Source organism: Aethalodelphis obliquidens, unplaced genomic scaffold (genome assembly GCF_003676395.1).
Source record: "Aethalodelphis obliquidens isolate GAN/ISIS:26980383/991018 unplaced genomic scaffold, ASM367639v1 scaffold8, whole genome shotgun sequence".
Taxonomy (NCBI): domain Eukaryota; kingdom Metazoa; phylum Chordata; class Mammalia; order Artiodactyla; family Delphinidae; genus Aethalodelphis; species Aethalodelphis obliquidens.
In genome coordinates, this window is record NW_020837952.1 from 4,999,859 (window position 1) to 5,026,816 (window position 26,958).

At 50.6% G+C, this 26,958-nt stretch overlaps 1 protein-coding gene and 1 long non-coding RNA gene across 4 annotated transcripts; one reads left to right on the top strand and one right to left on the bottom strand.

Annotated features, from left to right (window-relative positions):
- Positions 1-289: 289 nt before the first annotated feature.
- Positions 290-15,581, bottom strand: CALCOCO1 (calcium binding and coiled-coil domain 1). Of its 3 annotated transcripts, XM_027106490.1 has the most exons (15): positions 15,480-15,581; positions 13,093-13,272; positions 12,655-12,757; positions 11,727-11,917; positions 9,991-10,149; positions 9,439-9,587; positions 7,669-7,759; positions 5,601-5,756; positions 5,144-5,398; positions 4,558-4,683; positions 3,958-4,053; positions 3,481-3,589; positions 3,046-3,248; positions 2,328-2,434; positions 290-1,368 (listed from the first exon to the last, which is right to left on the bottom strand). In XM_027106490.1, exons 2-15 carry the CDS (start codon positions 13,246-13,248, stop codon positions 1,191-1,193), a joined length of 2,079 nt encoding a protein of 692 aa, XP_026962291.1. In that variant the 5' UTR covers positions 13,249-13,272; positions 15,480-15,581; the 3' UTR covers positions 290-1,190. The 3 variants fall into 3 exon arrangements, with proteins under 3 accessions (XP_026962291.1, XP_026962292.1, XP_026962293.1); XM_027106491.1 differs by lacking the exon at positions 5,144-5,398; XM_027106492.1 differs by lacking the exons at positions 12,655-12,757; positions 15,480-15,581 and having other exon boundaries at positions 13,093-13,201.
- A 320-nt stretch (positions 15,582-15,901) lies between these two features.
- On the top strand, positions 15,902-26,683 carry LOC113620529 (uncharacterized). Its single transcript, XR_003432806.1, has 3 exons — positions 15,902-16,038; positions 24,171-24,274; positions 25,426-26,683. It is a non-coding gene; the product is annotated as an uncharacterized LOC113620529 (long non-coding RNA).
- The last annotated feature ends 275 nt before the right edge of the window (positions 26,684-26,958 follow it).

Genomic DNA, 26,958 nt, shown 5'->3' on the forward strand with positions numbered 1-26,958 from the left:
CGAGGTCCCTCACTGCCCCACCCCTGGGACTAAACCCTTCCCTCCCCCTCAGTTTGCTCCCTCCTGCACTGCAGTGTTCCCCAAGCCAGACCCCACCTGAGACAAAGTTTCCTCCCTCCTGTCTTCCCACTGGTGGCCAGCACACCAGGGAGGGGCAAGATGGGGAAATACCAACAGCCTCCTCCCCAAGGCAGCGGGGGTGGGGTGAGGGGGTCCCTTCCTCCCTCCCTCTTCCCTCCACTAAGGTCTAAGCGCCAGAGGTCTTGACCTTCTCTGATCCAGCCACACCTCATGATAAGAACACATTTTATTAGAATAGTTATACATATCATATAAATATATTTGTCCAGCTACAGGTAGGGAGAGGGATATGGCAGGGGGGAAGCTCTTATTGCTGAAGGGGGACCTGGAGAGGGAGGGAGGGCTGGCAAGTGGGGACACCTGGGACCATTTGTTCTCCCATCCCTCACAGAAGGCACAAACGCATCATTTCTTTCCATGTGAGGACCCTGGGGGGTGGTGGTAGGGAGGGACAGGAGATAGAGTACAGAAAACCTCAAAAATACAAAAGAAACATCCAAACTTAATATCTAATGGTATAGAAAAGGCTGGGCTGGGGTATGGAAGGCAGTGGGGCAAAAGAAGGAGGAACCAGGGAAGTTCAGAACTGGTAGAGACCTAAAGAGGTCATGATGTCAATCCAGGCCCCAGGGAAAACTCAGGTAAACAAACACACACCCCAAACAAGAGAGGGTGGGGTGCCCCAGGAATTGGCTTCGGGGCACCAGAGAGTGTGAGTGTGTGAGTGTGTGTGTGTGTGTGTGTGTGGTGGTGGTGGTGGTAGTGCAGTGGCTGGTGTGAGTGACAGAAGCAACCAGGGCCAGGAGGGGGTGATGATTCCCCCTGGAGAAGGCCTCCTCCATCCAGGTTCCTCCAAAAGCACTTTCAGGGAGCAAATTCAGCCACTGCTTCCAAGAAGGAACCCCTGCCTGGACGGAAGAGCCAGGTAGCAGAGGATGAAGCTGGAGAGCTTGGGATGAAATCACACAGGAGCGGGTCTCAGGCAACAGAATATCATGGAGCTGAGTGTGTTGGAAAAGAGGCATGAAACCTAAGTGTACGTCTATGCATGAGTGTGTGCATGTGTGTAAGTGTGTATTCGTGTGTGTACTGGGGGTACGGGGGTGGGATCATTCAAAGGTGAAGGGGTCCTGGGTGCTGAAAAAGAAGTGTCCATCCACGTGGTCCTCCAGGGCATCCTTATCACTCTCGGCTGGGAAGCGTTCCTTACAAATAGGACACTCCTTCCATGGGGGGGTGGTAGGGCCCCCAGTGCTGGCCTCTGACAAGGGACCCGCCACAAAGCCACTAAAGAGAGACAGGAGAAAGGAGAAGGTCAGTGCGCTCCACTGCCCTCCTGGCTTTTGGACCTCTGGGACAGGGACCCACACCTGTGGGCTCCCAGATGACCCTGTTCCTAATGCAGCGCCCTGGCAGTTCCCTCTGCTAGCCTCTCATAGTATCCCTCTCCCCACAATACTGGAAGCCTTAGTTTCCCAGCTCCCCATGCCCTCTTTTCTTTAGTCCCTGCTGGTTTCTCTAGTACAGAGCCCATCCCCCAACCTCCTGCTCTCCTCCCTCCATCTCCGTCTGCTGCCTAATGAGGCTGAAAATGAGTGTGACATCGTCCTTCATCTTCCTGCTCCAGCCTGGAAGGATGACAGCATCACCCGCTTCCTGCCCTGAGCCCATCTCACATCCAGGCAAAGCGGGGGGCTGGATGATAAGATCTCTCTTCCCCCCTGCCTCCCCCTCTTGAACTGTGGAAGAAAAGGGAAGGTAGCGGGCAATCTGATACTTGAATTCCCCACCCAAAGCGTCCCCCAGGGAAGTCAGGGAAGAGGGATAGCATCTAAGGGGCGACCAGATGGATGCTGGACCCCAGTCTTCTTTCTGTTCCTGTCCCAAGAGGCCTTGGTCTCCTCTCTTCAATCCCTGACAGAGCCTAGGTACTTACCTGGTGGTTGGGGAAGGGGTAGGGGCAGGACAGAGGGGATGCAGGGCAATTTGGGCTCCACGGAAGATGGTGCTGCTAGGACAACACAGAAGCCAGTTAAAGGCAGGGCCTCTGAGTGCGCAGGTGCACTGATAGGCACCGGTGATTTGGAGTGGTGGGTCATTTTGTGTGTCAGTACAACTGTATCTCTTTTTCTTGGTTGGGGCCAAGAAGAGGGAGGTTGGGGGAAGGGCATGAGGACTGTTCACCTGGATGCCCTATCCGCGGGCATCCTCCCACCTCCCTCCTGTCCTTCCCCTTTGGCCCTCACCTGGCCATGTCATAGAAGGCATTGCCCAGTTCCGGAAGTAGCAGGTTGGCCTCCTCACCACCACTCTGCACAGCTGCCATCAGGACTGACTTCTCATCTTCAGCCTCCTGGGCACCAAAGGGATAGGGGTGAGTTTTGGGGTAGTGTCCCCAGATGGGGGAGCAGCACACTGGGACAGGTAAGGGAAGTCTAGGCTGGGACTGTTAACAGAGAGTTGTAGTAAGAGTGGAGCAGGAGAAGTGGGTTTTTTTGCTGTTTGTTTGTTTGTTTTTTGCGGTACGTGTGCCTCTCACTGTTGTGGCCTCTCCCGTTGCTGAGCACAGGCTCCGGACACGCAGGCTCAGCGGCCATGGCTCACGGGCCCAGCCGCTCCGCGGCATGTGGGATCTTCCCGGACCGGGGCATGAACCCGTGTCCCCTGCATCGGCAGGCGGACTCTCAACCACTGCGCCACCAGGGAAGCCCAGGAGAAGTGTTTTGATGAGAGCTGGTGCACAGGAAGAGAACGGGTGTGGGGAGGAGCCGCTGGCAGCACAGAGGCTACTGGGTCAGACTGGTGTCCACTTGGTGGCCCTGAAGAGAGCCTGTGCCTGCCTGCTCTCCCCCAAGAGAAAAGAGAGCCCTGTATGGCTAAGACTCCCTGCTCTGAAGGCTGGGCCACTTGGGGTTGGTTCTACCTCTTGTCCCTGCCCCTGCCCCATCTCCCCTCCGTGCTCACAGAGTCAGAGCTACTGTCCTCAGCTGGTCCTGAGAGGTGGGGAGCGATGGGAGCCGGCTGGCTGATGACAACTAGGGGAGAAGCCTCTCGTGGCCCTGCGGCAGGGGAGGAGCCCAGGTCTCCACGCTCACACAGACCGTAGGGCGGGAGCCTCATGTCTTCTGGAGACTCATCCTCTGAGTCTGTCAGAGCCACTGGGCAGCCTGCAGGTGAGGGAGTGGGCGGAGAAGAAAGAAAAAGCATTGTTAGAGGGTCGGATCAGCTCTGGCTTCTCTGGATGAGGGATACAGTTAAGCTAATCAGGGGCCAGGGTCTGGGAAGGAAAAAGGCAAAACATAGAGGGCAGAGGCAGCTCCCAGAGGGGTCATGTGGAGCTTTCCCAACACAGGGAGGGAGAGCGGGGAAGAGGTGTCCCAGGACGGGGGGTGTACAGACGCAGCCCCGCAGCGGCCTCCTCGTCCTCTGTGGCAGGGTCCTCATTCCACTTCTCGTCTGCCACCTTCTCCAGGCGGGCCTCCAGCTTTCTCATGTACTCTAGCAGTTCCTGGAGGTGGGGAGGAAAGACATGTGAGAGGCTGGGAAGATGCGAACCATGCAGCCCTGCACAGCCTTCCCTTGCATCCCGGATGAACTCTGAGCGCTTCAGGATTAGACGATTTTGCCAAAGCGGGGGGCAGTTTAAGGCAGATCCTCCCCCCACAGCCCCCAGCCCTCTTTCACCCCTTCTTCCCCCAGCAACCCTCCCCTGTCCTGCCAAGGCAGCTAATAAGGGGAGCCATGGTCCCATTTTTAGCCTCGGGGCCCTCTTCACAGATGCCAGTTTCTAAGCCAAGAGGTGACGAGAAGATACCAAGTTTCCAGCCCTCAAGTCCCCCGCTGGGGCCTCCAGGGGGCTGGGTTATGGCTTCTCACCTGCTTCTCCTCCTGGAGCTGCTCCTTTTCCTTCTGGAGCACGCGCAGGGCTGACCGCAGCTCCACCAGCTCCCGCCTACTCTCTGACAACTGCACCTGAGCAGAAAGGGCCAGAGGGAATCTGGAGCCTAGAAGGTACCTCCCAGAACCTGGGCTCTGACCTGGACGCAACAATCTAGAACCACGACTCTCCGTGCCTTCGCTCCTCTCTTGCCCTGACACACAGGAGGCCCCGACACACAGGAGGCCCCGACACTCTGCTTCCACGAGTCCCTTGTCTTGGCTGCAGGAGACTCATCTGAGTCCTAGTCTCTGTCTCCCAAGTGGGGACCAGAGGATGACTGCCTCTGGGCTGGGGTGCAGAGGGCTCGGTCATAGCAGGGGGCACTCTAGAATTCTCCTAAGTCATCCCTACTGGGCCCAGAATGTGTGCCGAGAGCAGAAAGGGACATGGCATGCTTCGAACCAACGAGGGCTGGGGGGCGTGCAAGTGGGAAGTGAGTGCCTAGAACTTCTGAGCCCACAGCCAAGACAGAGGGAAGGGGCACTGATGCCTCAGGAGGCCCGGGCCCGGGACTCTCGGGTGGCCGGGCGCCTCACCAGGCTAGAGTCTTTTTCCTGGGCCAGTTCAGTCTTGAACACTTGGTTCTGGGTCTTCTCCTCCTGTACTGCCTTTTCCAGTCGAAGTATCTCTGCACTCAGCTTTAGGATCTTGTCCTTCTCGGCCTGGGAGACGCCGAAAAGGAAAACGGGAGGGTAAAGGAAATGGGATGCCACTGGCAACAGCACCATTCCTCACTGTGTCTCTTCTTTATTTAACTGAGTATTTTGGAGTGATTTCCCCTTCTTGCTTTCCTCATCCCCTGTATCCCCAAATGGAGGAAGGTCCCTGACAGCGTGGCGCCTTGCTGATCAGGGACGGGTATCACGGCAGGGCCGGCGCCTAGGACGGTAAATGTTTCTGAATCAAGATGGTAACCAAGACAGGTGCTACGGAGATCAGGATCTAGACACTCTGCTCAGGGAGGGGCCACACCTGGACAGCGACTGTACCTCCCTCACAGCCCCTCCCCACCCATAAGTCCTCTAAGGTTCTCACCCCCGTCTCTCTCCTCCCAGGGGATCTGACCACACAGAGGTGTGGGCAGTAGCAGCCAGGAGCCTGCAGGTCCCCCCATCCCTCTACCTCCACACTCTGCAGCAGCCCCGCCCGCTCCTTGCTCCACTGGCTTTTTTCCTCCTTCAAGTGCAGACTGAGCTCAGCCAGCCTGCCGTTGACTCCAGCCACTTCCAGGCGGCTGCGGTGCAGCTCGGCTATGGTGCGGTCCCTGGCTCCCGCTGCGCTGGCCAGCTCCTCCCCAAGAAGGGCGGCTTTCTGCTGGCTCGAGGCTGCAAGCTCCTGGGCCCCTCGAAGCTGCTCCTTCAGGGGCTCCAGCTCAGCCTCAGGAGAAAGGAGGAGATGGAATCAGGGCTCCCAGGGAGTCATTTGTGAGCCCGGAAGGTAACTAGGCTCCCTCCACTCCCCCACCGCATCAGGACTCAGGATTGGGTTGTTTAATCTTGAGCCATGTCTTTCTCCCGTACTTGTCTACAACCAGCCCTGGAACATTTTCCACTCCCTGTTGCCTAGGGGCTTCACTCACCACCCGCTGCTGGGCCTGGCCGAGGGTGTCCTTCATCTGGGCCATCTTGTCCTTCAGTCGCTGGGCCTGAGCACTCTGCTCCTCCTGCCGGCCCCTGGCCTCCTGCAGCTCCAAATTCAAGCGACAGTTCTCCTGCTGTGCCACCTGGAGCTCAGCCTGATGGCAGTAGAGAGCAGGTAAGGAAAGGGGACACATATTTGGGGTGGCCATGGAGGTGGGCCTCTGTGATGAGAGAAGCCAAGGTTCCACTCCTCAGATTGAACACAAACTCAAGCATTCAACCCTGGCCAGCCCTTCCTGGGTTCTCAGTGCAAAGCGTCTCAATCCTGAGCAACCCGTCTCCAGTGGCACGGCCTGGGGTCTTCCCCTGCCCCATGTCTGCTTCCCCGCTCTTCCTTTTCGATCAAAACTCAATCTGGATGTCCTGCAGGCCTCTCACACTCGGCGTATTCTACCTCCCACTCCACCCCCGTCCTTGCCACTCTTGTTTCTGTCCATGACTAACTACTTCTCAAGTCACTTGGGCTGGATACCTCAGTGCCACGCGTGGTTCTGTTCTCTCCCTAGTGGCCCACAGGATGGACGCTTCTCCATCCTCCATCTTGTTCACAGCCATTTTCTCTTTTCTACTGTTACCACGACCACATTAGCTCAGGCTCTGGTCATTTCTTGCTTGGACTACTGAATAATCTCACAACTAGCTCATTTTCCACAAGGCAATCAGATTAATAATCTTTTTTTCTTTTTTCCCCCCAGCCATGCCACGTGGCTTGTGCAATCTTAGTTCCCCGACCAGGGACTGAACCCAGGCCCTCAGCAGTGAAAGTGCAGAGTCCTAACCACTGGACTGCGCTGGACTGGAATTCCCAGATTAATCTTCTTTAAGAACATTCTTTAAGTATGTGTCCCCCACTTGAAAATCATCAATGCCTCTCACTGCTTATAGAATAAAGACTAAACTCAAGAACCTCTATAATCTGACCTAGGCCTTACCTCAAACTCTTTACCCACGCATTCAGCTGCTCTGAGTGTTCTGGACTCTAAGCCTTTGCTCATGTATTTTTGGTTTTTTTTTTTAGAATTTATTTATTTTTTATTTATGTATTTACTTATGTGTTTATTTATTTATTTATGGCTGCATTGGGTCTTCGTTGCTGCGTGTGGGCTTTCTCTACTTGCAGTGAGAGGGGGCTACTCTTCGTTGTGGTGCGCGGGCTTCTCATTGCGGTGGCTTCTCTTGTTGCAGAGCACGGGCTCTAGGCGCTCGTGCTTCAGTAGCTGTGGCACGAGGGCTCAGTAGTTGTGGCTTGCGGGCTCTAGAGCGCAGGCTCAGTAGTTGTGGCACACGGGCTGAGGTGCTCCACGGCACGTGGGATCCTCCCGGACCAGGTCTCAAACCTGTGTCCTCTGCATTGGCAGGCGGATTCTTAACCACTGAGCCACCAGGGAAGCCCCTCATGTGTTCCTCTGTTCCTAGAATGGCCTCCCTCTCATCTCTGTCCACTCAAATTCTACCTACTCTTCACTGCTGAGCAAATGGTTTTCAGACCATCTCCCATAGAAGCCTAGGGTTCTGATGAAGCCATTTAGAAGCTGAAATATTTGATTTCAACTTCTTCCAAATTATGAAAAATTATGTTGAAAAACAATGCACAAACTCACAAGTTAGCACACTGGAGATCATCAAGCACTGATATGTGCTTCCAGGTTAATTCATTTTTGTGCAAAGCTCAGAATAAAGTTTCAGTTGTATTTTCTATTGACGTGGAGAGCAAACTGAGATCGCAAGGTAGAAGCTTAAAAATTATCATTTGCACCTGCTTGTGTGTGAGACTCAAGGTGTTCTCAATACTGTACAACCATGACACAATACAGAAACATATTAGCTGCTGAGGCTGACAAGACGGTCATCCATAACCTCCAATTTCCAAGTCTGGTATCCATCAAAATTATCTGATTGCTTTCATTGCTTTATAAGTAAATGTTATACATTTGAATTTACAAAAGTAAATTTATAGTAAAGCACTGGATGGATAATTGAGAAAGCAAACCAACTCTGAGCCCTTACCTCGCTTTGCTCCTTGTCTGCCTGCACTTCCTTCAGCTGCCCGAGGAGCTTCTCTTGTTCCCGAGTCAGGGCCTTCACCGTGTCTCTAACCCTGTGAGTGGTGGATGCAATGTCAGAAGACCGACTGGTCACCAGAGAAGGAACCAAGACTCAGACTTCTGTCTTGAGCCCTTCTGCTGGGGCTCCTCCAGCCCAGACCTCCACTTCTCTCTGGGATGCCCAAATCCCCAAACCAAGACGATCCAGTTCTAAGCCCCAAGTACCCAAGAGTCCTAGTTTTAGAGCAGAATATAGAAATAAACAGTTGTTCTTTTCTCCTTATGTATCACTTTAAGGGCTGTTCTGCTAATGGCTTCCCAGTTGTTTGCAATGAATCAAGAGACCGGAATTCAGTCTTTTCTGGACAAGGGGCAGCCATTATTGACGATAAACTTTTGATCTAGGTCAGAAGTCGGCAGATGTTATCTGTAAAGGGCCTGACAGTAAATATTTTAGGCTCTGCAGGCCACGTGGACTTCTGGGGCAACCTCTCAACGCTGCCACTGGAGTGTGGAAGCAGCCATGGACAATATGTAAATGAATGAGTATGGCCGTTCCAGTAAAACTTTATTTATGAACACTGGAATCTGAATTTCATATGATTTTCACATGTCACAAAATATTACTCTTCTTTTGTTTTTCAACCATTAAAAATTGTCAAAACCATTCTTCCCTTGTGGGCTGTACAAAACCACGTGCGTGGCAGGCTGGATTTGGCATGTGGGTCATAGTTTGCTGAACCCTGGTCTACACAGTCCCTGATCTTTTCCAGATGCTCGGTTTGATCCCAATTTTTCTATTCCATGATTTAGAACCTAGACATTTAGTATCTCCCTAGGGCAAGACTAACATATCCTGGACTGAAGAAGCCTTAGTGATCAACTCACTTTTTACTCTGGGTCTTGGATAGCATGCCTCTTTCCTTTAAAGAGTTTTTCTGAAAATATCAAATCTACCACTACTGAATGAAAGAAACTTAATTATGTCATTTGATGAAAGAAGTGTTTCTCCTGGTGAAAATCTGAAGGACAGGCATGGGAGGTGGTCAATATTCGTGCCATTTGGTAGAAAGAATAGTTGTCTGGCAGAAGAAAGAAATTTATTCTATGCGGCTCCAGAGGTCTAAACCAGGACCAAGGAATGAAAGTTACAGGAGGGTAAATACAACACAAGAGATACAAAAATGACAGCTGTCTGATATTGAAAGAGGCTGCCTTGTGAGGTAGTGATCTTTCCTCACATACCCTCTTAAATACTTTACATTCCTCCCAATGCTAAGATTCTATGATTTGTACCTTTTTTTCAGGGCAGAGATCCCATAACATTTCTGGATCACTGGTTCTAACATTTCCTAATAGTGAGAACAGAGTCTAATCTTATGCTTTGCTGGGGTAAAATCTGAAATCCATCCTCTCTTATCTTGCCTGGACCGTCCTATCCATTCTCTTCTTCCAAATCCTCCACTCCTAGCTCTTGCTTTGCCTTTGGTGCACAATAAATGGTAATGATGATTATTTCCGAAGGTGAGGAATACAGAATAGGTTAGGAAAGATGGAAGCGAGCTTGGCAGAAAAATTACCCCCAGTAATTGGAATACCCTGAGTGAGGTTGAGAAGGGAAAGAGAAACCATGTGAGATGGAGAGCAGGTCTTGCCTACCTGACACGGGAGGCTGGGGTTCGAGGGTCACAGGAAGCAAAGGGAAGTAATGGGGGTAGAGGGGTCCCCTCACCTGTCCAGCTCCACCTCTTTCGTCAGCACCTTCTCACTGATAGTCTGGATGTCATCTTCCAGCTCCAGGATGCGGGCCACGTGGTCTCCCTGTTGCCGGCTCAGGATGTCCCTCTCTTCCGTGAGCTCCCCGTGGGACCGGGAAAGCCCCTGGAATTAAGGTTCCCCAAGAAGAAGAGGGAAGCTGAGATGCATCTCTCAAAGAGTGCAGTAAAGGCTTAGGAGAACTCCTAAGTTTGACTATCCACCCTTCTACCCGGTCACCTTCCTTGAAGAAGAAACTGTAAGGGAACATCCCCTTCCCAGTGAAGACGGCCACCTCCACCCTAACTCAGCACTCCTGTGTTCAGAGAACTGAGTCTCACTACAAATTTGGGATGTGTTTCCCATCATATCCAGTTTAACACTACTTGTGACCGCCTAAACCTATATCTTAGATGCCAGCACCATCTTAACAGCCCACTAACGTCTCCCCTTTACTGTCTTCACTGGGTTCAGATTTTGGACCCCAGGTGAGCAGGCAGGCCCCTCCCCCCAGCAGCCCTGCTCCCACCTTGTACTGCTCCTCCAGTGCCACGTGCTCCTGCCTGGCGGACGCCAGAGCCGTCTCGAGCTCCTGTACTCGGCTCCTCAGCTCTGTCACCTGCCCCTCCAGCTGCAGCTTCAGCTGCATCAGGTCATTCCTCTCTTGCTGGCTCTCATCCAGCTGGTTCTACAGGGGACGGGATGAGAAGGGGAATCTGCCTGTGAAGCGCCCATTCCAAGGTCCCATCCCCACCGCTCTGCAGATGCATGTCAGGGCTGGGAAGTTACATCAGTACAGGCTATAAAGAGGCGAGTCAGGGGAGGCCTGGTGTGCTACTGAACCCTGCCCACCACCCATCAGACACACCAGCTCCTGGCACGCTGAACTGCCCACCCCTCTTATCTTTTCCCCGCTGAGGCCTGGTCCCTCCTTTGCCCAGCAATTGCAGGAACCCCTTGTCTGGCAGAAGTCTTTCTCAATCCACATGGACAAAGGGGATGGTTCCCCTAATTTTACCCTATCTGTTCTGGAGTCAGACAGATGTGGGTTTAAATCTCCAATACAATTTTTACTAGCTAGGTGACTTTGAACAAGTTACTTAACTTCTCTGAGTCTCTCTTCTCAACTGTAATGTGATCCCTTAGCCTGGGTTGTTTTAAGGTTTAAATGAGAACAATGAATGTAAAAACAGAACACGGGTAGGAGATCACCCACCTCTGACTTATGTAAGATATAAACATCTTCCTATTCTTGTATTGATTCCATATGTTTAGAGGGTTCCACAGGGCAGGAGTTTGTGTAAATCACAAACTACTCATTCCCACCTGCTGAGCTTTCCTCAGGCCTGTCCTCTTGTCTGGGGAATGTACTTCCTCCCCACCTAGTCCTGTCCTTCACCTTCCTTCAGGAAGTCTTCCTTGCTAACATCTGCCTCCACTCCCTAATTCTTCTCTATTTGGTCCAACAGAAAAATAATACAAGCTACATAAATAATTTAAAATTTTCTAGTAGACACTTAAGAAAAGTAGTAAGCAGCAGATGGAATTCATTTATCTAAGCCAGTCAATCCAAAATGTTATTTCAACATGTAATCAATGTAAACAATTACTGAGATCTTTTACATTGTGTGTGTGTGTGTGTGTGTGTGTGTGTGTGTGTGTTTTGGCTGTGCCACGCAGCTTGTGTGAACCCAGGTCCTCGGCAGTGAGAGTGTGGAGTCCTAACCAGTACACCGCCAGGGAGTTCCCTACATTCTTTTTTTAAATACTAAGTCTTCAAATCTGGTGTGTATTTTATCCATACAGAACACCTCAATTTAGACCACTCACATTTCAAGCGCTTAAGAGCCACATGTGGGTAGTGGCTGCGCAGGCCTGGGGCCCTGCTGATCTGTTCTCACTCCTCACTTGCGTGGAAGTGGGTCTCATCCTCCCCTTCCTTGCAGTGTTCCTTCCCTGCGTGGCCTCCCTCTACCCTTTGCATCTTCCTCTAGCGCCTAGGGAAGGCTCCTGGAGAAGGAAGCCTCAACAAATTCTTAGGAAATCTTGAGTGATGTTGGCCTGTGGGTGGCTTGCTTTCCTACCCTATGTGTTCGTGTCTGTCTGTGTCAGATTGAGACTTTCCTGTAGGCAAGGCTTTGTATAACTCCCAGTGAGGTCTGCAGTTGAAGCTACAGCGAGGGGAGGGTGAAGCGGGAAGGGGCCCCTTGCAATGCTATCCTCCGGCACCCTCGCCCAGGAGCAGCTCTGTTGCTCTGCTCTCACCTGCAGCACAGTTGCCTTGGGAACAACCAGCAGGATGTCAGAGCCGCCGTCAGTCTCCTCCAGGGTCACCAGTTCATCCATGGGCCGTGGCTCTCGGAACTGGAAAGGGGGGCTCTGCCCACACACCCGGCCCTGGCGGTTCACGTACCGGAACTGGTAGAGCTGGGCGCCGGGTTTGGGCAGGTAGCTGGCTGTGGGAAGAAGTACAGACCCAGGACCCCAATATGATCCCAGGCCCTCAAGTGCTCAGCAGGTTCCCCCTCCCCTTGATGTGTCTTATTATCCATTGTCTTTGGCCCCAGCCCCTTGTTACCTGTTCTATAGACTGTTCTCTCTCCTCTCCACCTCCCACAGGCTATTTCTGATCTCTGGGATACTCTTCTCCCTCCTTTCTGCCTAGCCTTCTTTTTCCTCTCTTTCCCAAACGTACCCTCCTTAATAATAATAACAACAACAACAACAACAACAACAATGCTAGTTACCATTTTTTGAATACCCATTACATACCAGGCACTTTGCTAACAGCTTTATCTGTACCATTTAAAATTTTCATATTGTCCCTGTAAGCCAGGCATCCCCTTTTACTGTTAAGATAACAGACACAGAGAGGGTAAATAATTTGCCCAAGGTCAAACAGCTTGTAAGTAATTAGAGCTGAGATTTGAACCTGGGTCTTTCAAAATCTAATGACCATCTTCTTGTTAACATATGAAGCCACTTTTCCCTCTTCCCTACCCCCTAGTCCCACAAGAAGAGTTCCTCCTTTTTTGGTAAGAGGCAGGACTAGCGGCCCTTTTACAGTTCCTTTTTTGTCTGAATCCCTGATTCTTTGAAAATCCCATGATTCTGTATCGGCTGAGACCACTACCCTCTTCCAAACCTCCATCCCCTTGACTCCTCCCTCCCGGTTTTCCCTCTTCCCTTGTACCTTGGAACTGGACACTGGCATGGATGGGGGAACCATCAGTTACAGTTTCAGGCACTGAAGACCACACAAACGTGTGGTAATCCCGGACACAGGCAGCCTCCACCTGTCAAAGCCCACGGTGGGAGAGGGGTATAGTGATGCAACTCCCAGCTCCGGAAGGTGGAAAAGGCTGAGATTGAACCAGGGGTGGGTAGGATGGTGTTGCAGTGGCAAGGATGCTGAGAGACAGGGAAAGTGGAGGGATGCTAGTATGTCAGGAGAGAGCAAGGCTAAGATGGGGAGATGGGCTTTGCTTACACACATGGCCTTGTCATCTGTGACATCGTTCTCCCTTCCTCTCTATCATCATGAGGTTGAGAATTCAGAAACCAAATCATTCCCCTTATTCCAGACAACCCATGGCCCGTAAGCCTGAGCCAAAAGGGGATCCAGGGATACCTTGAAGATGCCAATCCAGTCGCTGGCACTGGGCACAGTGCCTGGGGGGAGCGTGTAGTGACACTCCACCTTGGTGTTGGGGATGTAGGTCCGGGCCACATTCAGAAAGCTGACTCCACCCCGGGATGGTGCCCGGCTTAGCGATGATTCTTCCATTCTGGCCCTGAGATGGCTGCCCTCCTATGAAATGAAGATTGAATATCCTGAAGTCTCTCCCCTCTGCCTCTCTGCCCCCCAACTCTGTCCCCACCCACAGCCCCTGCTCCTGGAGATGAAGGCGTATCTGGTTTCCAGCCCCTGAGGGTTTAGGACCCTCTAGAGGTATCAATCTTAGTCTCTAGGGCATAGGTCTGGCCTTCTGGGTCAGTACCCATCCTGGCTCACACTGTACCCTCTGAGTCACAGACTTATCCCTAGAGGTAAGAGCTCTCTAATTTCTGCTCCCTTTTCACAGCCCCATTGACCAAGCCTCAGTCTCCCAGGCTCGGCCTCCTGTAGTCCCTCCTTTTCCATCTCTTAATAGCCTTGACCATTCCAAATTCTTCAGCCTCCATCTCCCCACCCCATCCCCTACATCTTCTGGCTCTTGAATTCAACATCTAACTGAGGCGGGGGGCCCCCTCATTCTGAGCAGGCCTCCTTGCCCACTCCAGCTATACCCAGGAATGACTTAGGACACCTGAAAACAGCAACTCTCTCTGAAAGTAACGACTGAGTCTTTGGAGCTGGAATATGGCTGGGGGTACGAAGAGACCAATCTTCAAGCCACTGAACTCTCACCCTCTCTCCCCGTCTCTCAGCTGTCTTCCGCCATGAGCAAAAAAAAAAAAAAAAAGCCCGCACTCTCATCCAAGAAACAAAGAGAAAGGGAGGATAAAAGGAAAGATAGGTTCTTTCCCTCACTCATTCCTCCAGGAAGTCAAGAATTCTGGAGGCGGCTGCTTCAAAGGGTGGAGTGAAACACTCAGCAGGAACGTGGTGCTGCGGGGAGATGGAATGTGGGGGCCTGGAGCCAGGAAAGCCCCACCCCCGGGTAGGAACAGCCTGGAAGTAAGGGGCCCCGGGAAGGGAAATGTACACATAATGTTGAGAGAAGGAGAAATGGTTCAAAAAGAACCTCATATTCTTCTCTTCAGGTCTTGCCAGGAGCAGGGCTAGAAACCTACTGGTTTGACGGTTCGTTAACCCATCGCTAGTATTCCCCTCCCCCCCATTTTCTCTGCTCCCCTTAGCCTCAGTTCTAAGTGCCTGAACCCTTCCATCTGCTTGGATTGGTAGTTGGAGGCATGCTATAGGATGGGATTAAGACGAAGCGTTCCAAGTTAGGTGGGGAGAGTTCAATGGAAAATAGGAGGCTAGGGTGAGGAAAGATAACAACAGTCAAGAGAACTTCTAAGCCCAGGGCTGTGAGATGGCCCTTGTCATCTCTCATCTCCAGCCCACAGAGCTTTGTCCTGTGTCAGTCACAGTAATGCACGTCCAATCAAACATGGCCACTAGTCATGTGCACGCCCCCAAACATCACAAACCCACACCAGGCTGAAGCCAGGTGGGTAGGGACTTTAAAAGAGGACAGAAAATCAGTAAAGAAGGGAAGGTGGGACAGCTCTACAAAAAGGAGCTACTTCTCCCTCCAAAATAGAGACTGAATTGACGACAAGAAGTTTCTCTGAATTTTCATCTCTCTGAAAAATCCCTAGTTAAAACTAGTCCATGTTTTTTTCCAAATACAATTCTTCTGGCTTTCTAAGAGGGGGTGAACTGTCCTCAAAGACATTGTCCTGGGGACCCCAACTATTCCCCACAAACAAAATTCAAAAAAGCTGGAAATATCCCCCACGCCTGAATGAGAGCTCTGGGCAACTAAGGTGTATATGTGTAGCCAGATTCAGGTGTTTGCATGGGGCGGGGAGGGGGGTGTCCCCATCTCCCCCACGCTGTAGGGCTCTAGAGTTCTTTGACACTCTACACCTTGGAAGCTTCCCCCGCGCCAAGGGATTCAGCGTGGTAAAGGCCTTTGGATTGGTGGCGGGGCGCGGGGGTTGGCGGTTTGGGGGATTAGGGGTAAGGGAAGGTTTGTGGGGTCAAGTCTTGCCGGGCCGAGAACGAGCCGACTTAAGCCTCCCTCACAACTCCCTTAGGCCTATCAAGCTTTATAGAGAAGGACTGAGAGGGAGGCGAGAACAGCCAGGGGGCAGCCCCTGATCAGGGCCCCCTTGAGACCAAGAACTCCCGAAACAGCGGGGTGGCTTCTCCAGTACGGAAAGTGTTAACACCCAAACGCTCCTGCTTCCCCCTTCTACGGTTCCCTTAGATTATCCTTTCACAGACTGGGAAGTGGGGGGATCCCCCATAAGATCGCCCCCAAATTAGGCCAAGTTTCTTACCCCACCGACGGATCAGCTGTCCCCTCACCTTTCACCAACAACAAAAACAGCACTCGGCTCCGAGAGAGGGAGGGAGAAGGGTGGGCGCGAGGGCTTCTGGGGTTTGTGGTTCCTCCGCGCGTTTTTTGCCAGCGAGATTGAGCATATCTGGGACTACATGTGCCAGGAGGTTGTGCGCAAGGAGGGCGGAGTAGAGGGCGGCTGTGGTAGCGGCGTCACCGCCGCATCCTGGGAGGCGTAGTTCTCACTTCCGCGGCAGCAAACGAGGGTGTGGCCAGCAAAGGACTTCACAGCCCAAGAGTCCTTGCGAGGGGGCAGGCTATATGAGTGGCGACTGCTGATTGGTACCGTGCGTGCTTGGGGGGTGGGGAGGAGTTACGGCTCTAACGCCCCCACAGTAATACTTCTGAGAGGGCCGAACGAGTTCGGGTACGCGCTCCCGTTTACTTTTAACACCAACCTGCGAGGTAGGCAGTTTTGTTATCCACCCTTTACAGATGAAGAAACTAAAGCCCAGAACGGTTACGGAACCGGTCTAAAGTATCAAAGCTATGAGATGGTAGGTTTGCACGACTCCAAGTGCTCTCGCCACTACATCACACCTACGTACCATTTAGGGGATAGGAAACTGTATAACAGCTGTGGTAGCTGGTTCTCCTTTGCTTCAACCTCAGGGACAGCCCCTGTAAAAACTGTGTTGTGCGCACCGCTGACCGTTTTTTTCCAACTTGAAGGTTTCACTGCCAGGGGCCTGCCAGTACTCACAGTCCTGGCCTGGGCATCCCTGGAATGGCCTCTAGGTCCAGGAGGAGGATACATTGGCTGACGTGGTGGTGTGGGGAGAGGGGGAAGCTGAAGTGAGAAGAATCAAGTTGAAAAGGGAACCTGGCATAATTCAGGACGGATCACAATTCAGAAACAAGACCCTTGTGGGGCTAGTTTGCCCAAGCCTCTTAACTGGTTTGAAGTAATTAGGATAACAATCCATGTGCTTTTGTTTAGAAGTGAAAGATTCACACTCTTCCCACACGCCCCCCATCCCCCCCACCCCCACCCCCACCCCCACCCAGTCACATTAAAGACTTGGGCATCCTGCGCCCCCTACCTGCTCTGGACCCTCCAAGTAGTCTGAGGCATTCAAAATGATCTCTCTCTGTCTCCGTAATAGGGATTACAGTCTAAAGATGGATTTGATCTTCCTGGGTGCCTGATTTAATTCTCTGCTGCATTGTTACGGAGCCTCTGCCTTTTCCAAGTTTTGGGGTAGTATTTTGCTTTTATGACTGAATAGGGTGGCTGGTGCCTGCCCTTGGGTGCCTTTCATCTGAAGATCTCCAAGCACTTAACAATAAGTCATTGGGCTTCACAAACATTAAGGTGACATGTCTGTGTCATTAGTCAGGATTTATGAGTTATGGAACAAGCTGGTGGTTGCAGAGATGGCTCAAGGTCCTGGGTTGGGTTCAGAGTGAGGCCTGTTCAGGGACCCAAGTCTCAGTTGTTCTTGGTTTTTGTCTTCCACCCAGAATAAAGGCTTGGGCATCCTGCTCCCCCTACTCAGTCTCAGCTGGAGCTAAAAATAATAACAACTTCCATTTACTAGGTGTTTACCATGTGTTTAAACTATGCTAAGGATTTTTCCATTTAATATCACAGTCTTATATAGTAGGCCTTATTATCAACCCCATTTTACATATGATGAAAATTGAGGCACGGACAATTAAGAGAGTTACCTGGGGTTATCCAACTAGTAAGTAGTAGAATCAGGATTCAAGCACAGCTAGTCAGTACACCATATTACCACCCCAGAAACTCCTGTTATGGAGTACTAACACCCTTTGTTCTAAGGAACAGTACTGTTATTCAGGGGACAGGTGTTCACTGAACATTTATGTGCAAGGTGATGTTAAACAGATTAATTCAACAAATAGATGTGACAGGTACTATGCTAGGTATTCAATAAATTTAGTTGAAACAATAAGTATACAATATAGATATTTGAGGGAGGAATTGGATAGTTTAACAGGACAGGGTCTGAGAAGGATAAGCTTATGCCAGGCTGAAGCAAAGATGCAGCGGTGGGAATGTATAACATGTACTGGAGCCTAGGAAGTCATAAGAAGAGCACATCAATCTCAACTTTTTTTCCCCAAACTCAGATTATTGATAATGACTGCCTGAAATGTTGTGTTGAGGAGGATTCTGAGGAAAGAGTGCTAGGATTAATCAGTAATATCTGTCATATACTCCAGATGGAAGATGGCCGTTGTATTAGATTGACTTATTGTTTGAAATCATTTACTTTCTCCTTCTCTGCCCATTGCTGCATGACTTGCAGTATCTCCTGTGGAAGGAGTATATGTCTCATTTCATTGATTTTGGACTCGATCATTTTTCGTGTTTTGGCCAATGGGTTGTGAACAGATGTGACTCATGTCATGTTTGAGCATGTGAATTTACACTTTCTTGTTTCTCTCTGCCACTAAAATGGGCATATTCCACATGAGGGTTGCTCCTTTTGCTTGTGTCCCCGAATGAGAAGTGCTGCCCATGGTCTGCATATACGGAAGTCAGAGATCAGTCTTTGTTGCTGCAAGCCACTGAGATTTTGGGATTGGTTGTTCTGGCAGCAAAGCTGACTAATGGCCATACCTGGGTAATGGTATAAAGTTTGAAAGGTAAATGGTATCAAGTGTGAAAGGTAAGTTTAAGCCAGGGTGTGAAGAATCTTGAATGCCAGGTGAGGCAGGGCCTGCTACGTGTTTATCAGAATCTCTTTCCTTCTTTTTCTTGGACACACAGCTGGACCACATTTTTCGGTTTCCCTCTAAGTGATGCAGTTCCATGCCTGCGCTGTGAAACCTCCCAAGGGAGATCCTTCATGTTCTTTCCTTTTTGGCTTGATGCATAGGACCTTAAGTACAGTGGACTTGAAGGCTAAATGTTAAAGATCGTGGGGCCACAGGTAGGAAGGATCCTAACTCCCTGAATCACTACTTGGCAGAGAACTACCTGCTAATCAGGAACATGTGTTTTGGACTTCACTTGACCAAAAAGTCAATTTCTATTTTGTTAAATCACTAAAATTTCGGGCTTTATGTTTTGTAGTAGCCAGTGTTTTCCATCAGGTTAAAAGATCTGGACTTGATTCCCATTAGGAGTAGGAAGTTAGTCACTGAGAATTTTTTAACAAGGAGAGTAATGTTGTGAAGACTGGTGGAAGTGACAGCTGTAGGGATTAAAGAATCCTTCTGGGACTTCCCTGGTGGCTCAGTGGTTAAGAATCCATGCTCCCAGTGCAGGGGGACCGGGTTCGATCCCTGGTCAGGGAACTAGATCCCACATGCATGCTGCAACTAAGAGTTTGCATGCCACAACTATGGAGCCTGCGTGCCGCAACTAAGGAGCCGGCCTGCCATAACTAAGGAGCCAGCAAGCCTCAACTAAGGAGCCCACGAGCAGCAACTAAGACCCAGCACAAACAAATAAATAAATATTTTAAAAAAAATCCTTCTGAGTGAGGTTGTGAGATCTTGGGACTGTTGCTGTTTTCAGAATACAGGCTGACTCCTGATGGGGCTGGGGGAAGAGTGACATGATCTTTGGAAAGCTTTCTAGAGGCTGTGGAAGAAGGTGCTACAAAATGAATCCTATCTTCCTGAAGTTTAAAGTCTCTTTTCTCTTTTGTAAAAGCCCTAACTCTGGTATTGCTTCATCTAGCCCAGTGCCTGATATGTAATAAATGTTGAATGGAAGGTGGTCTTGGACTCTTGGAATGTTTTGAGGAGCTACCACTAATGGAGTGCCTACTGTTTGAGAGGGCCCTTTCCCCCACTGAATCATCACAATAACCCTGCAAGATGCTATCAAATTTTACAGAGGAAGAATCTGAAACTCTAAGAGTAACTTGCCCAAGGTCTCTCAGAACAATCTTATTCTGAAACCCATACCTTTTCCAATATAACAAGATGCTTTCACAGAAAATCATAATGGCTAGTATTTGCTGAGTGCCTGCCATGTGCCAGGCACTCTGCTGGGTGCTTTACAAACATACAGAAGCAGCTGGTGCATCAGACATTGTAGGCTGTTACTAGTGTATCCAAACTGTGTACTCTGTGGGAAGTAGGTGTCTTAGTCTGCTTAGTCTGCTGCTTAGTCTCCTCAGGCTGCCATAATAAAATACCATAGAATGAGTGGCACAAACAACAGGAATTTATTTCTCATGTTTCTGAAGGCTAGAAAGTCCAAGATCATGGTGCTGGCTGATTTGGCTCCTGGTGAGGACTCTCTTCCTGGTTTGTAGACAGCTGAGTTCTCACCGTGTCCTCACATGGAAGAGAATGAGAAAAGACAAGCTCTCTGATCTCTTCTTATAAGGGCACTAATCCCATCATGAGGGCCCCACCCTCATGACCTCATCTAACCCTAATTACCTCCCAAAGGCCCCATCCCCAACTACTATCACATTGCTGTTTAGGGTTTCAATATATGAATTTTGAGTGAACACATTCAGTCCATACCAGTAGGAAAAACATTAACATTATTTTAGGGCAAAGTTGGATTCTTTCGGATTTCTCTTTAGGGTCCCTAACCCATTTTCTTTTGTCCTCTTAGTTCTTTGGCTTTATTTCTTCAGGCTAGGTGGAAGGGTGGTATAGTATAGGGTTCTCAATAATACTCAGGTCCTGGAGCTCCTCCTTCACTCCATGGACTCACAGACCCACTCTAATCTCAAAGTGTTCAGATCACCTTAGTCCTTCCTTTATTAGTGACGAGAAGATGTGGCTCTGTGAACGCATCCATCTATTTATTCTCATTCATTTATAGTTATTTATTCAACAGATTTTAAATAAGCATTATTTGTCAACTGCTGGAATAACAACCAATGACAATGTAGCTTTCTGGTTTCAAAGGCCTTTTAACCTTCTTGGACTGATTTGATCCCCACAACCAGTACTATGAAATGGCTTGTATTATTATTGATACTATGTAATTTTTATTAATGAAGAAACCAAGGCTCAGAAATACTAAATAACTTGACCAGAGTCACAGAACTAGTATGATATTCAAATCAGGAATTTCTGGGACTTCCTTGGTGGTGCAGCAGTTAAGTCCCCACACTTCCAATGCAGGGGGTGTGGGTTTGATCCCTGGTTGGGGAGCTATGATCCCACATGCTGTGCCATGCAGCCAATAAAATAAAATAAAAAATAAACCTAAAAAGCGGTCTTGTCTTTAAAAAAAAAAAAAAAGAATTTCTGAATCCCGGGAATTCCCTGGTGGTCCAGTGATTAGGGTCCTGTGCTTCCACTACAGGGGGCATGGGTTCTATCCCTGGTCAGGAAACTAAGATCCTGCATGCTGGGCGGCGAGGCCAAAAGAAAAAAAAAAAGAATTTCTGAATCCCATGTGCTTCCCTCTGCCTTCTACATCCGTTACAGTCCAAATTCTATGGTGCCTTAAGCCTGGTTTCTTGCCATTTTGGCCTCATTACCTTGATTCGTATATTAGAGTAGATATAACAGCTGCAACAGACAACCCCCAGATCTCAGCATCTTAACATGATAAACACTATGTATCACATAGTCTAATGTGAATATTTGTAGTCAAGTAACTTGGGAATCTGGATCTGTTCATGCTGTGGATCTGCCATCTTAACCACATGGCCTCGGGTTGCCCAGGTGTCATCCTGCCAGCAGATGGGGAAGAGCAAGCATGTGGAGAAGCCATAACCATTATTTTTTTTAATATAGATTTTTATTTGTTTATTTATTTATTTATTTATGGCTGCGTTGGGTCTTTGTTGCTGCGTGCAGGCTTTCTCTAGTTGCAGCGAGCAGGGGCTACTCTTCGTTGTGGTGCGAGGGCTTCTCATTGCGGTGGCTTCTCTTTGTTGCAGGGCACGGGCTCTAGTCGCGCGGGCTTCAGTAGTTGTGGCTCACTGGCTCAAGAGCGCAGGCTCAGTAGTTGTGGCGCACAGGCTCAGTTGCTCAGTGGCATGTGGGATCTTCCCGGACCAGGGCTCAAACCCGTGTCCCCTGCATTGGCAGGTGGGTTCTTAACCACTGTGCCACCAAGGTAGTCCCCATAACCATTGTTAACCTCCTCAGTCCAGAAGTAACACATCACTTCTGCTTATATCCCACTGGTGATAACGAGTTATATGGCCTCACCTCACTGCAAAGGGGTTGGAGATCGAATTTAGCCGTGTGCCAATTCCACTTTCCATCAGCGTGGGGTTGAGTCAACATTCTAGATTTGATAGAGTTGTCCTGGGAGAAAAGATACCTCTGGAAAGACCTTCAAATGTTGGTGGAGCCTCAGGCCCCAAAGTGACTGGTGATAGAAGTGGTCTTTTCCCCTCAATAGAGCGTTATTCCTATAGTTTTTATTATTTTTACATTCTACTGAAAAGTTTGAAATTTTTCACATTATTACAAAATAAACAAAGCTGTGTTATGGTCATAAATTTAGTCGTTGATTTTATGCCCTTGACAGTTCTATCACCTTTCTAGCAGTTTCAAAATACTTCTCCCTGGGAAATTGTGTGGGTGGGCATGTCCCCTAAGCTTTGCAGACCTCCCCAGTGCCATGAGAATAGAGAGGGTAACCCTGGAGCCTGGGAAAGCAGTAAGGAGGCAGCTCAGTCATCTTGCTGAGAGCTGCTTCTCATCTGCTAGAGAGAATGGAGCCAAGTGGGTAGGCTCAAGAGTTATTTAGGAGGTGGCATGGGCAGGTTGTGGGAGTGAAGGAGAGGGAGGCAAGTCATTTTGATGCCTATGGACGTGTGACTCTAAAAAAGTTAAACTTTTAGCTTAAAAGAATTGTCGCTTAAATCAATGAGTGCAACAGACTTCCTAGTCCTATCCCTAACCCAGGGAGATGGAAGAGTCATGGCTGATCCCAGGTTCCTGGCTTGGTGGATGGGAGTTCCTCCTTGAGATGGGGACCTTAGTGGAAGGAGCAGGTGTGGGGCTGAGGCTGGGTGGAGGAAGTTGTTCTGCTTCTGGACATACATGGTCCGAAATACTTCCCAGTCTCCGGAAAGCCATTCCTTGTACTGTGGAGCTAGGCCTTCCTGGCCATCTTTCTGTTGCTCCAGACTTGCTCTTAAAGGAGAAGATTCAGAAATTCAGGCATTGGGAGAAACAGAGGAGCCAATCATAGATAAAATAAAGAGTGTGTGTGTGTGTGTGTGTGTGTGTGTGGGTATGTGTGTGTGTTTGTATAAATACCATTAGCAGCAGGTTGGGATTACAAAGACAATAGATGTTCATCTGCACTCACTATGCATAACATTTGCACGTTAATTAGTGCACATAAAAATGCATTGAAAAAGGCCCCCCCAAGTCTCAGCGCCTCTCCCAATTGAGGAATCATCCTTCTCTTTTCTGGTTGCACCGCCAAACCCCTAATTCCTGTTGTGTAAATTTGGGCTCTTCATACTTGAAAAAACTGGTTGGCTTCCCTCCTGCCATTTCAGGGTAACTTCCCTTTGTGCCTGGGTCAGAGTTATGGGGGAGGGAGCAGCTGTTGAGGGGCCAGGATGGGGGCAGGGACTGGCTTAGTCTGGTCTCAGGGGGTGTCCTTGTCTGTATCTATCTGGGTCCCTCTTTCTGTCTCTTTCCGCTCACAGATTGTGTGGCATTTTGGAGGGTGGAGTGCCTGGGCACCCAGCCCACTACATCCCGCCCCAATCTGGCCCTGGGCACGAGCCACATGGTGCTGGCCATCAACCTGGCCTCTTGCCCATCCATTATAGCCTCAGCTGCCAGACTGGCACAGGTATCAAAAGGAACTTCTGCTAGGCCCTGACCTCCCCCAATTCTGTTCCTAGGGCCAAAGTGAAGGAGAGTCAGATGGAGAGAGCACACTCTTGGGTGGGGAACCAATCCCAACACCCACCCCCCATGGTGGAAGAGGGTGTCTGGGCCTTGGGGAGGACTGCGGAGGCGCTAGGCTGCAGTCCATGGAGGACCACCTTAGTGTGTGTATGGGCTGGGGGTAGTGTTGGGAGGAGACACCATCAGTTGCTATGGTGTGAAGGAAGACTCCCTACTAGGTCCTAGGAGATGTCTCCCTTCTTCTCTCTGTGTCTGTGCAAATCATGTGAACTTGTGCCTGTTTCCTACTTGTGGGCTTATCCCCTGGTGGGACCATGCACAGAGCTCTGATGCTGTGGGGAGGGGCCTTTAGCTCTGCCCAGGCAGCGCAGAGGTGAACCTGCAGTGAATATTGCATGTCAGGATATATGAATCTGTCCCATGCGGGAATGACATCTGTGAGAGTGCTGTTAGGGTACAGGAGAAGTACACGTATGGCTGAGGCATGGGGCCTTTTAGTCCCCTGGTATGGACCAACTGTATCTGCTCTATGGGGCACATGAGTACCACATACACGGACCCTGGTTGTAGAAGACATGCACCCTCATTCCTGAAAGCAGCGGCCTGGTCCGGCTGTAGACTGTATCTGGGTGTGGGCAGCGAGGGATGGTCTTGGTGGGTGGTATGTCCCTGGAGAGTGCTGGTCATGCCTTGCCTTTACACCTGTGTGAATTGTATGTTCAAATATGTGAATCCCCTAGAGAGATGTTGGGTGGTGAGGGGGAGGGAAGCCTGAAAAAGATGGGAGAATTTATGAGCTGCTTTTGTCGGGAGACAGTCGTAATGAAGAAAATTCAATTTTCTGCAGCTCGAAGAGTCAATATGTTAAATCTTGGAGAAGCTGTGGAGTGACAGCGGAATGGCAAAGTCAATGGGACGTGTGTGTCGGGAAGCCGTCTATCTGTGTCTGTGGTGAGGCTGCCTCCTCTCTGTACCCTTGAACTACAGCTGGGACAGGATCGAACCAGATACCCGAGTTCCTGAAACTGCCCCTCTCTCCCTTCCTCCTCCAAATCAGTGGCCATCGTCTCTTGCTTCCTGCTTATAAGGAGAAAAGCTGCTCTTTCCCAGGCCCAATCTGATCCTAGCACTTCCCCAGGAAGTCCTTCCTGTAGTCTAACCAGCACTCCCTCTTGCTGCAGTTACTAATTTCGGAGTGACTGTTTGTAGCCCAAAGTGATTAGTAGGAAAGTTCTCTTTTCTTTCTAACTTTTCATCCCCACTCTCCCCTCAGCTACTCCATGACTGGCCTCCTGTTTCCCAGCAAGTTTCAATTTTTCCTAACCAGTCTTTACCCCCTCCTTTCCAGCCTTCTGTTCTAGGAGGCAGGAGTGTGGAGGGGTGGGTGTTGGGGAGAGGAGAGGGAAGCTGGGAATTCCTCTGTGAGCCACAGTGTCACCAGGAGCTATGATTAGCTGAGCTGCTGGCTGTGTAATTAGTGTGTGCCCGCGTCCCAGGGGTCTGGTGTGTTAACAGCGGGTCCCTGTGGTAAGTAACGAGATCATGCCCATGGCTGGTTGCACACGCTAATTAATTAGTGCTCCTCTGGTGTTGAGGAATGAGGAGGATCTGGGGGAGGTGATGGTGGGGGTGTCTCAAAGCCCAAGAGCCCAGCTCTTCAGAGCCCAGAGGTCACCTAAGGTTCTGCCGGAATGGGGGCATCAGGCTGGTATGCAGAGTTAGGGGTCAGAGACTTGGGTGCCCTAGCTGAAGAGAGGGAGTGTGGGGTACTGGGCTCTTGGTGGTGGGTGTCCTGGGCTGGGCTGGTGGAGGTGGATGGAGGGGAGGACAGCCCCCTCAGCTTAGGGAGCTCTCCAGGCTCAGGGCTTGTCTTAGAGCATCCTTTCTCCAGGTGGCCCAAAGAGGGAGTGGAACAGGGAGGAGGCATTCCAGACCCTTCCAGCCTCATTCCTGTCCCCTCTACCCTCCCTCACCTCACTAAGCCCAGCTTCTCAATCAGCCATTTCACACTTATTACACACTCACTGTGTGCAGAGCTCCAAAAGCCTCTCTCACCGTTCTCACTGTTATAACCACTGCCTTCCCCTTTGCCGCCCTTGCAGATAGAGACCGGAACTCCTCAGCTCCTGGGTCTATCTTAAGAGCCCAGAAGCCTCTTCTGAAGCCTGGGATGTGGAACCTAGATATCTGGGAGAAATATCATGGAAAACCTGAAGAAACGGGGAGGGGAGAAGGTTGGGAGAGAGCCTCACAATTTCGCAGAACACTGTGGTCACTTACAGCAGCAAGAAGGATTAAGGTGAGAGGAGAGGAAGATCTTCCAGTGAGCAGGCAGCTCTACTCGTTTACTGAGGCAGAAATCCTCCGCCGATACAGGAAGGGATCAGAAAGGAAAGGGACCCATAGAAGGAGATCCTCTCCCCTTGAGCGGTGGGATTCAGCAAGGCGGGGCGAGAGTGGGGAAGGGGAGACAGAATAGAGAAAACGGGCAGAAAAGAAGGCGAGACTGCGGCAGGGAATCTTTGGCTTCCGTGTGGAGGCGCGAGTCCCATTCCTGCACACGGTAATTGCTAAATTACCCGCCATCTGCTCGGCTCTCAGACATAAATTATCTGCGAGGGGAAAAGACGCAGAGGCTGCGCACTTTCCTTTCTCTCCCCCAAACCCAGCGAGGAGCAGAGGGGGTGCCCTTCCCTCCAGCCCGAGTGGAGGCGAGGGTGGTGAGACCACCTGATGGGGGAACAGTCACCCTTTGCCTCTGCCCTCTCCCGAGAGGGAGTGCCTTTGGGGTGACCGAGGTCCCAGCGCTGCCAAGAGTCCTGTCGGACTTGGGGCGGGGCGAGCTGTGGGCTGGCCTGGCCGGGCCTCGCGAGGTCACTTAGGAGGGGGCGGGGCGCGCCTTAGTGGGCGGGGCTTCTCTCAGGTGTGATGTGACCGAGTTGCCTCGGCAGGTTTTTCCCTGGTCACCCTCTGCCTCCCCCACCTCCCACCCACCGCTTTGCTTGTGGGGAGAAGTCTCTTCAGCTCTCGTTTACGCTTGTCCTGTCTGCCAGAAGGAAGAGAGGGAGGAGGGCAGGCAGAGGGCTTGAGGAGAGAGGAAGGGGGGGCAAACCTTCCTTTCATTCTGCTCTGAACCTCGCCCTTCCCCTCTAGAGTCTGAAGAGTGGCAGAGATGTGAAAGCAGATGTAGGGGCAATGATTTGAAATGGGGCAAAATGGTAGAATGCAGCAGGTTGGAGAGATGGAGGTAATGGGAAAGCAGAGCCCGCTGGGAGATGGGTAAGAGAAGCAGGTGGTCAGGCTGGGGAGGTGAGCCAGGAGGGGAAGGGAGCAGAGTGGGAGGTGGGCAGAATGAGGGGGTCAGAGAGATGGGGGTGGGACGGGGTGGGGAGGTGGAGAGATGGAGCAGGTGGAGGAGGATGGAGTGGTAGAGAGATGGGGTGGGGTGGGGAGGTGGAAGAACGAGGATGGGGCGATGCCAGATGGAAACTCAGAGATGGTCAGGGTGGTGAGTCTTCTAGAAGGAGAGCCGGAGGAGGATCAGGGTGGGGATGACAGGAGTTCAGGAAGCAGGTCAGGCTCTGGAAGGAATGTAGGGAGCAAAGGCTGTGGCAGAGAAAGCAAGGGCGTTTGTG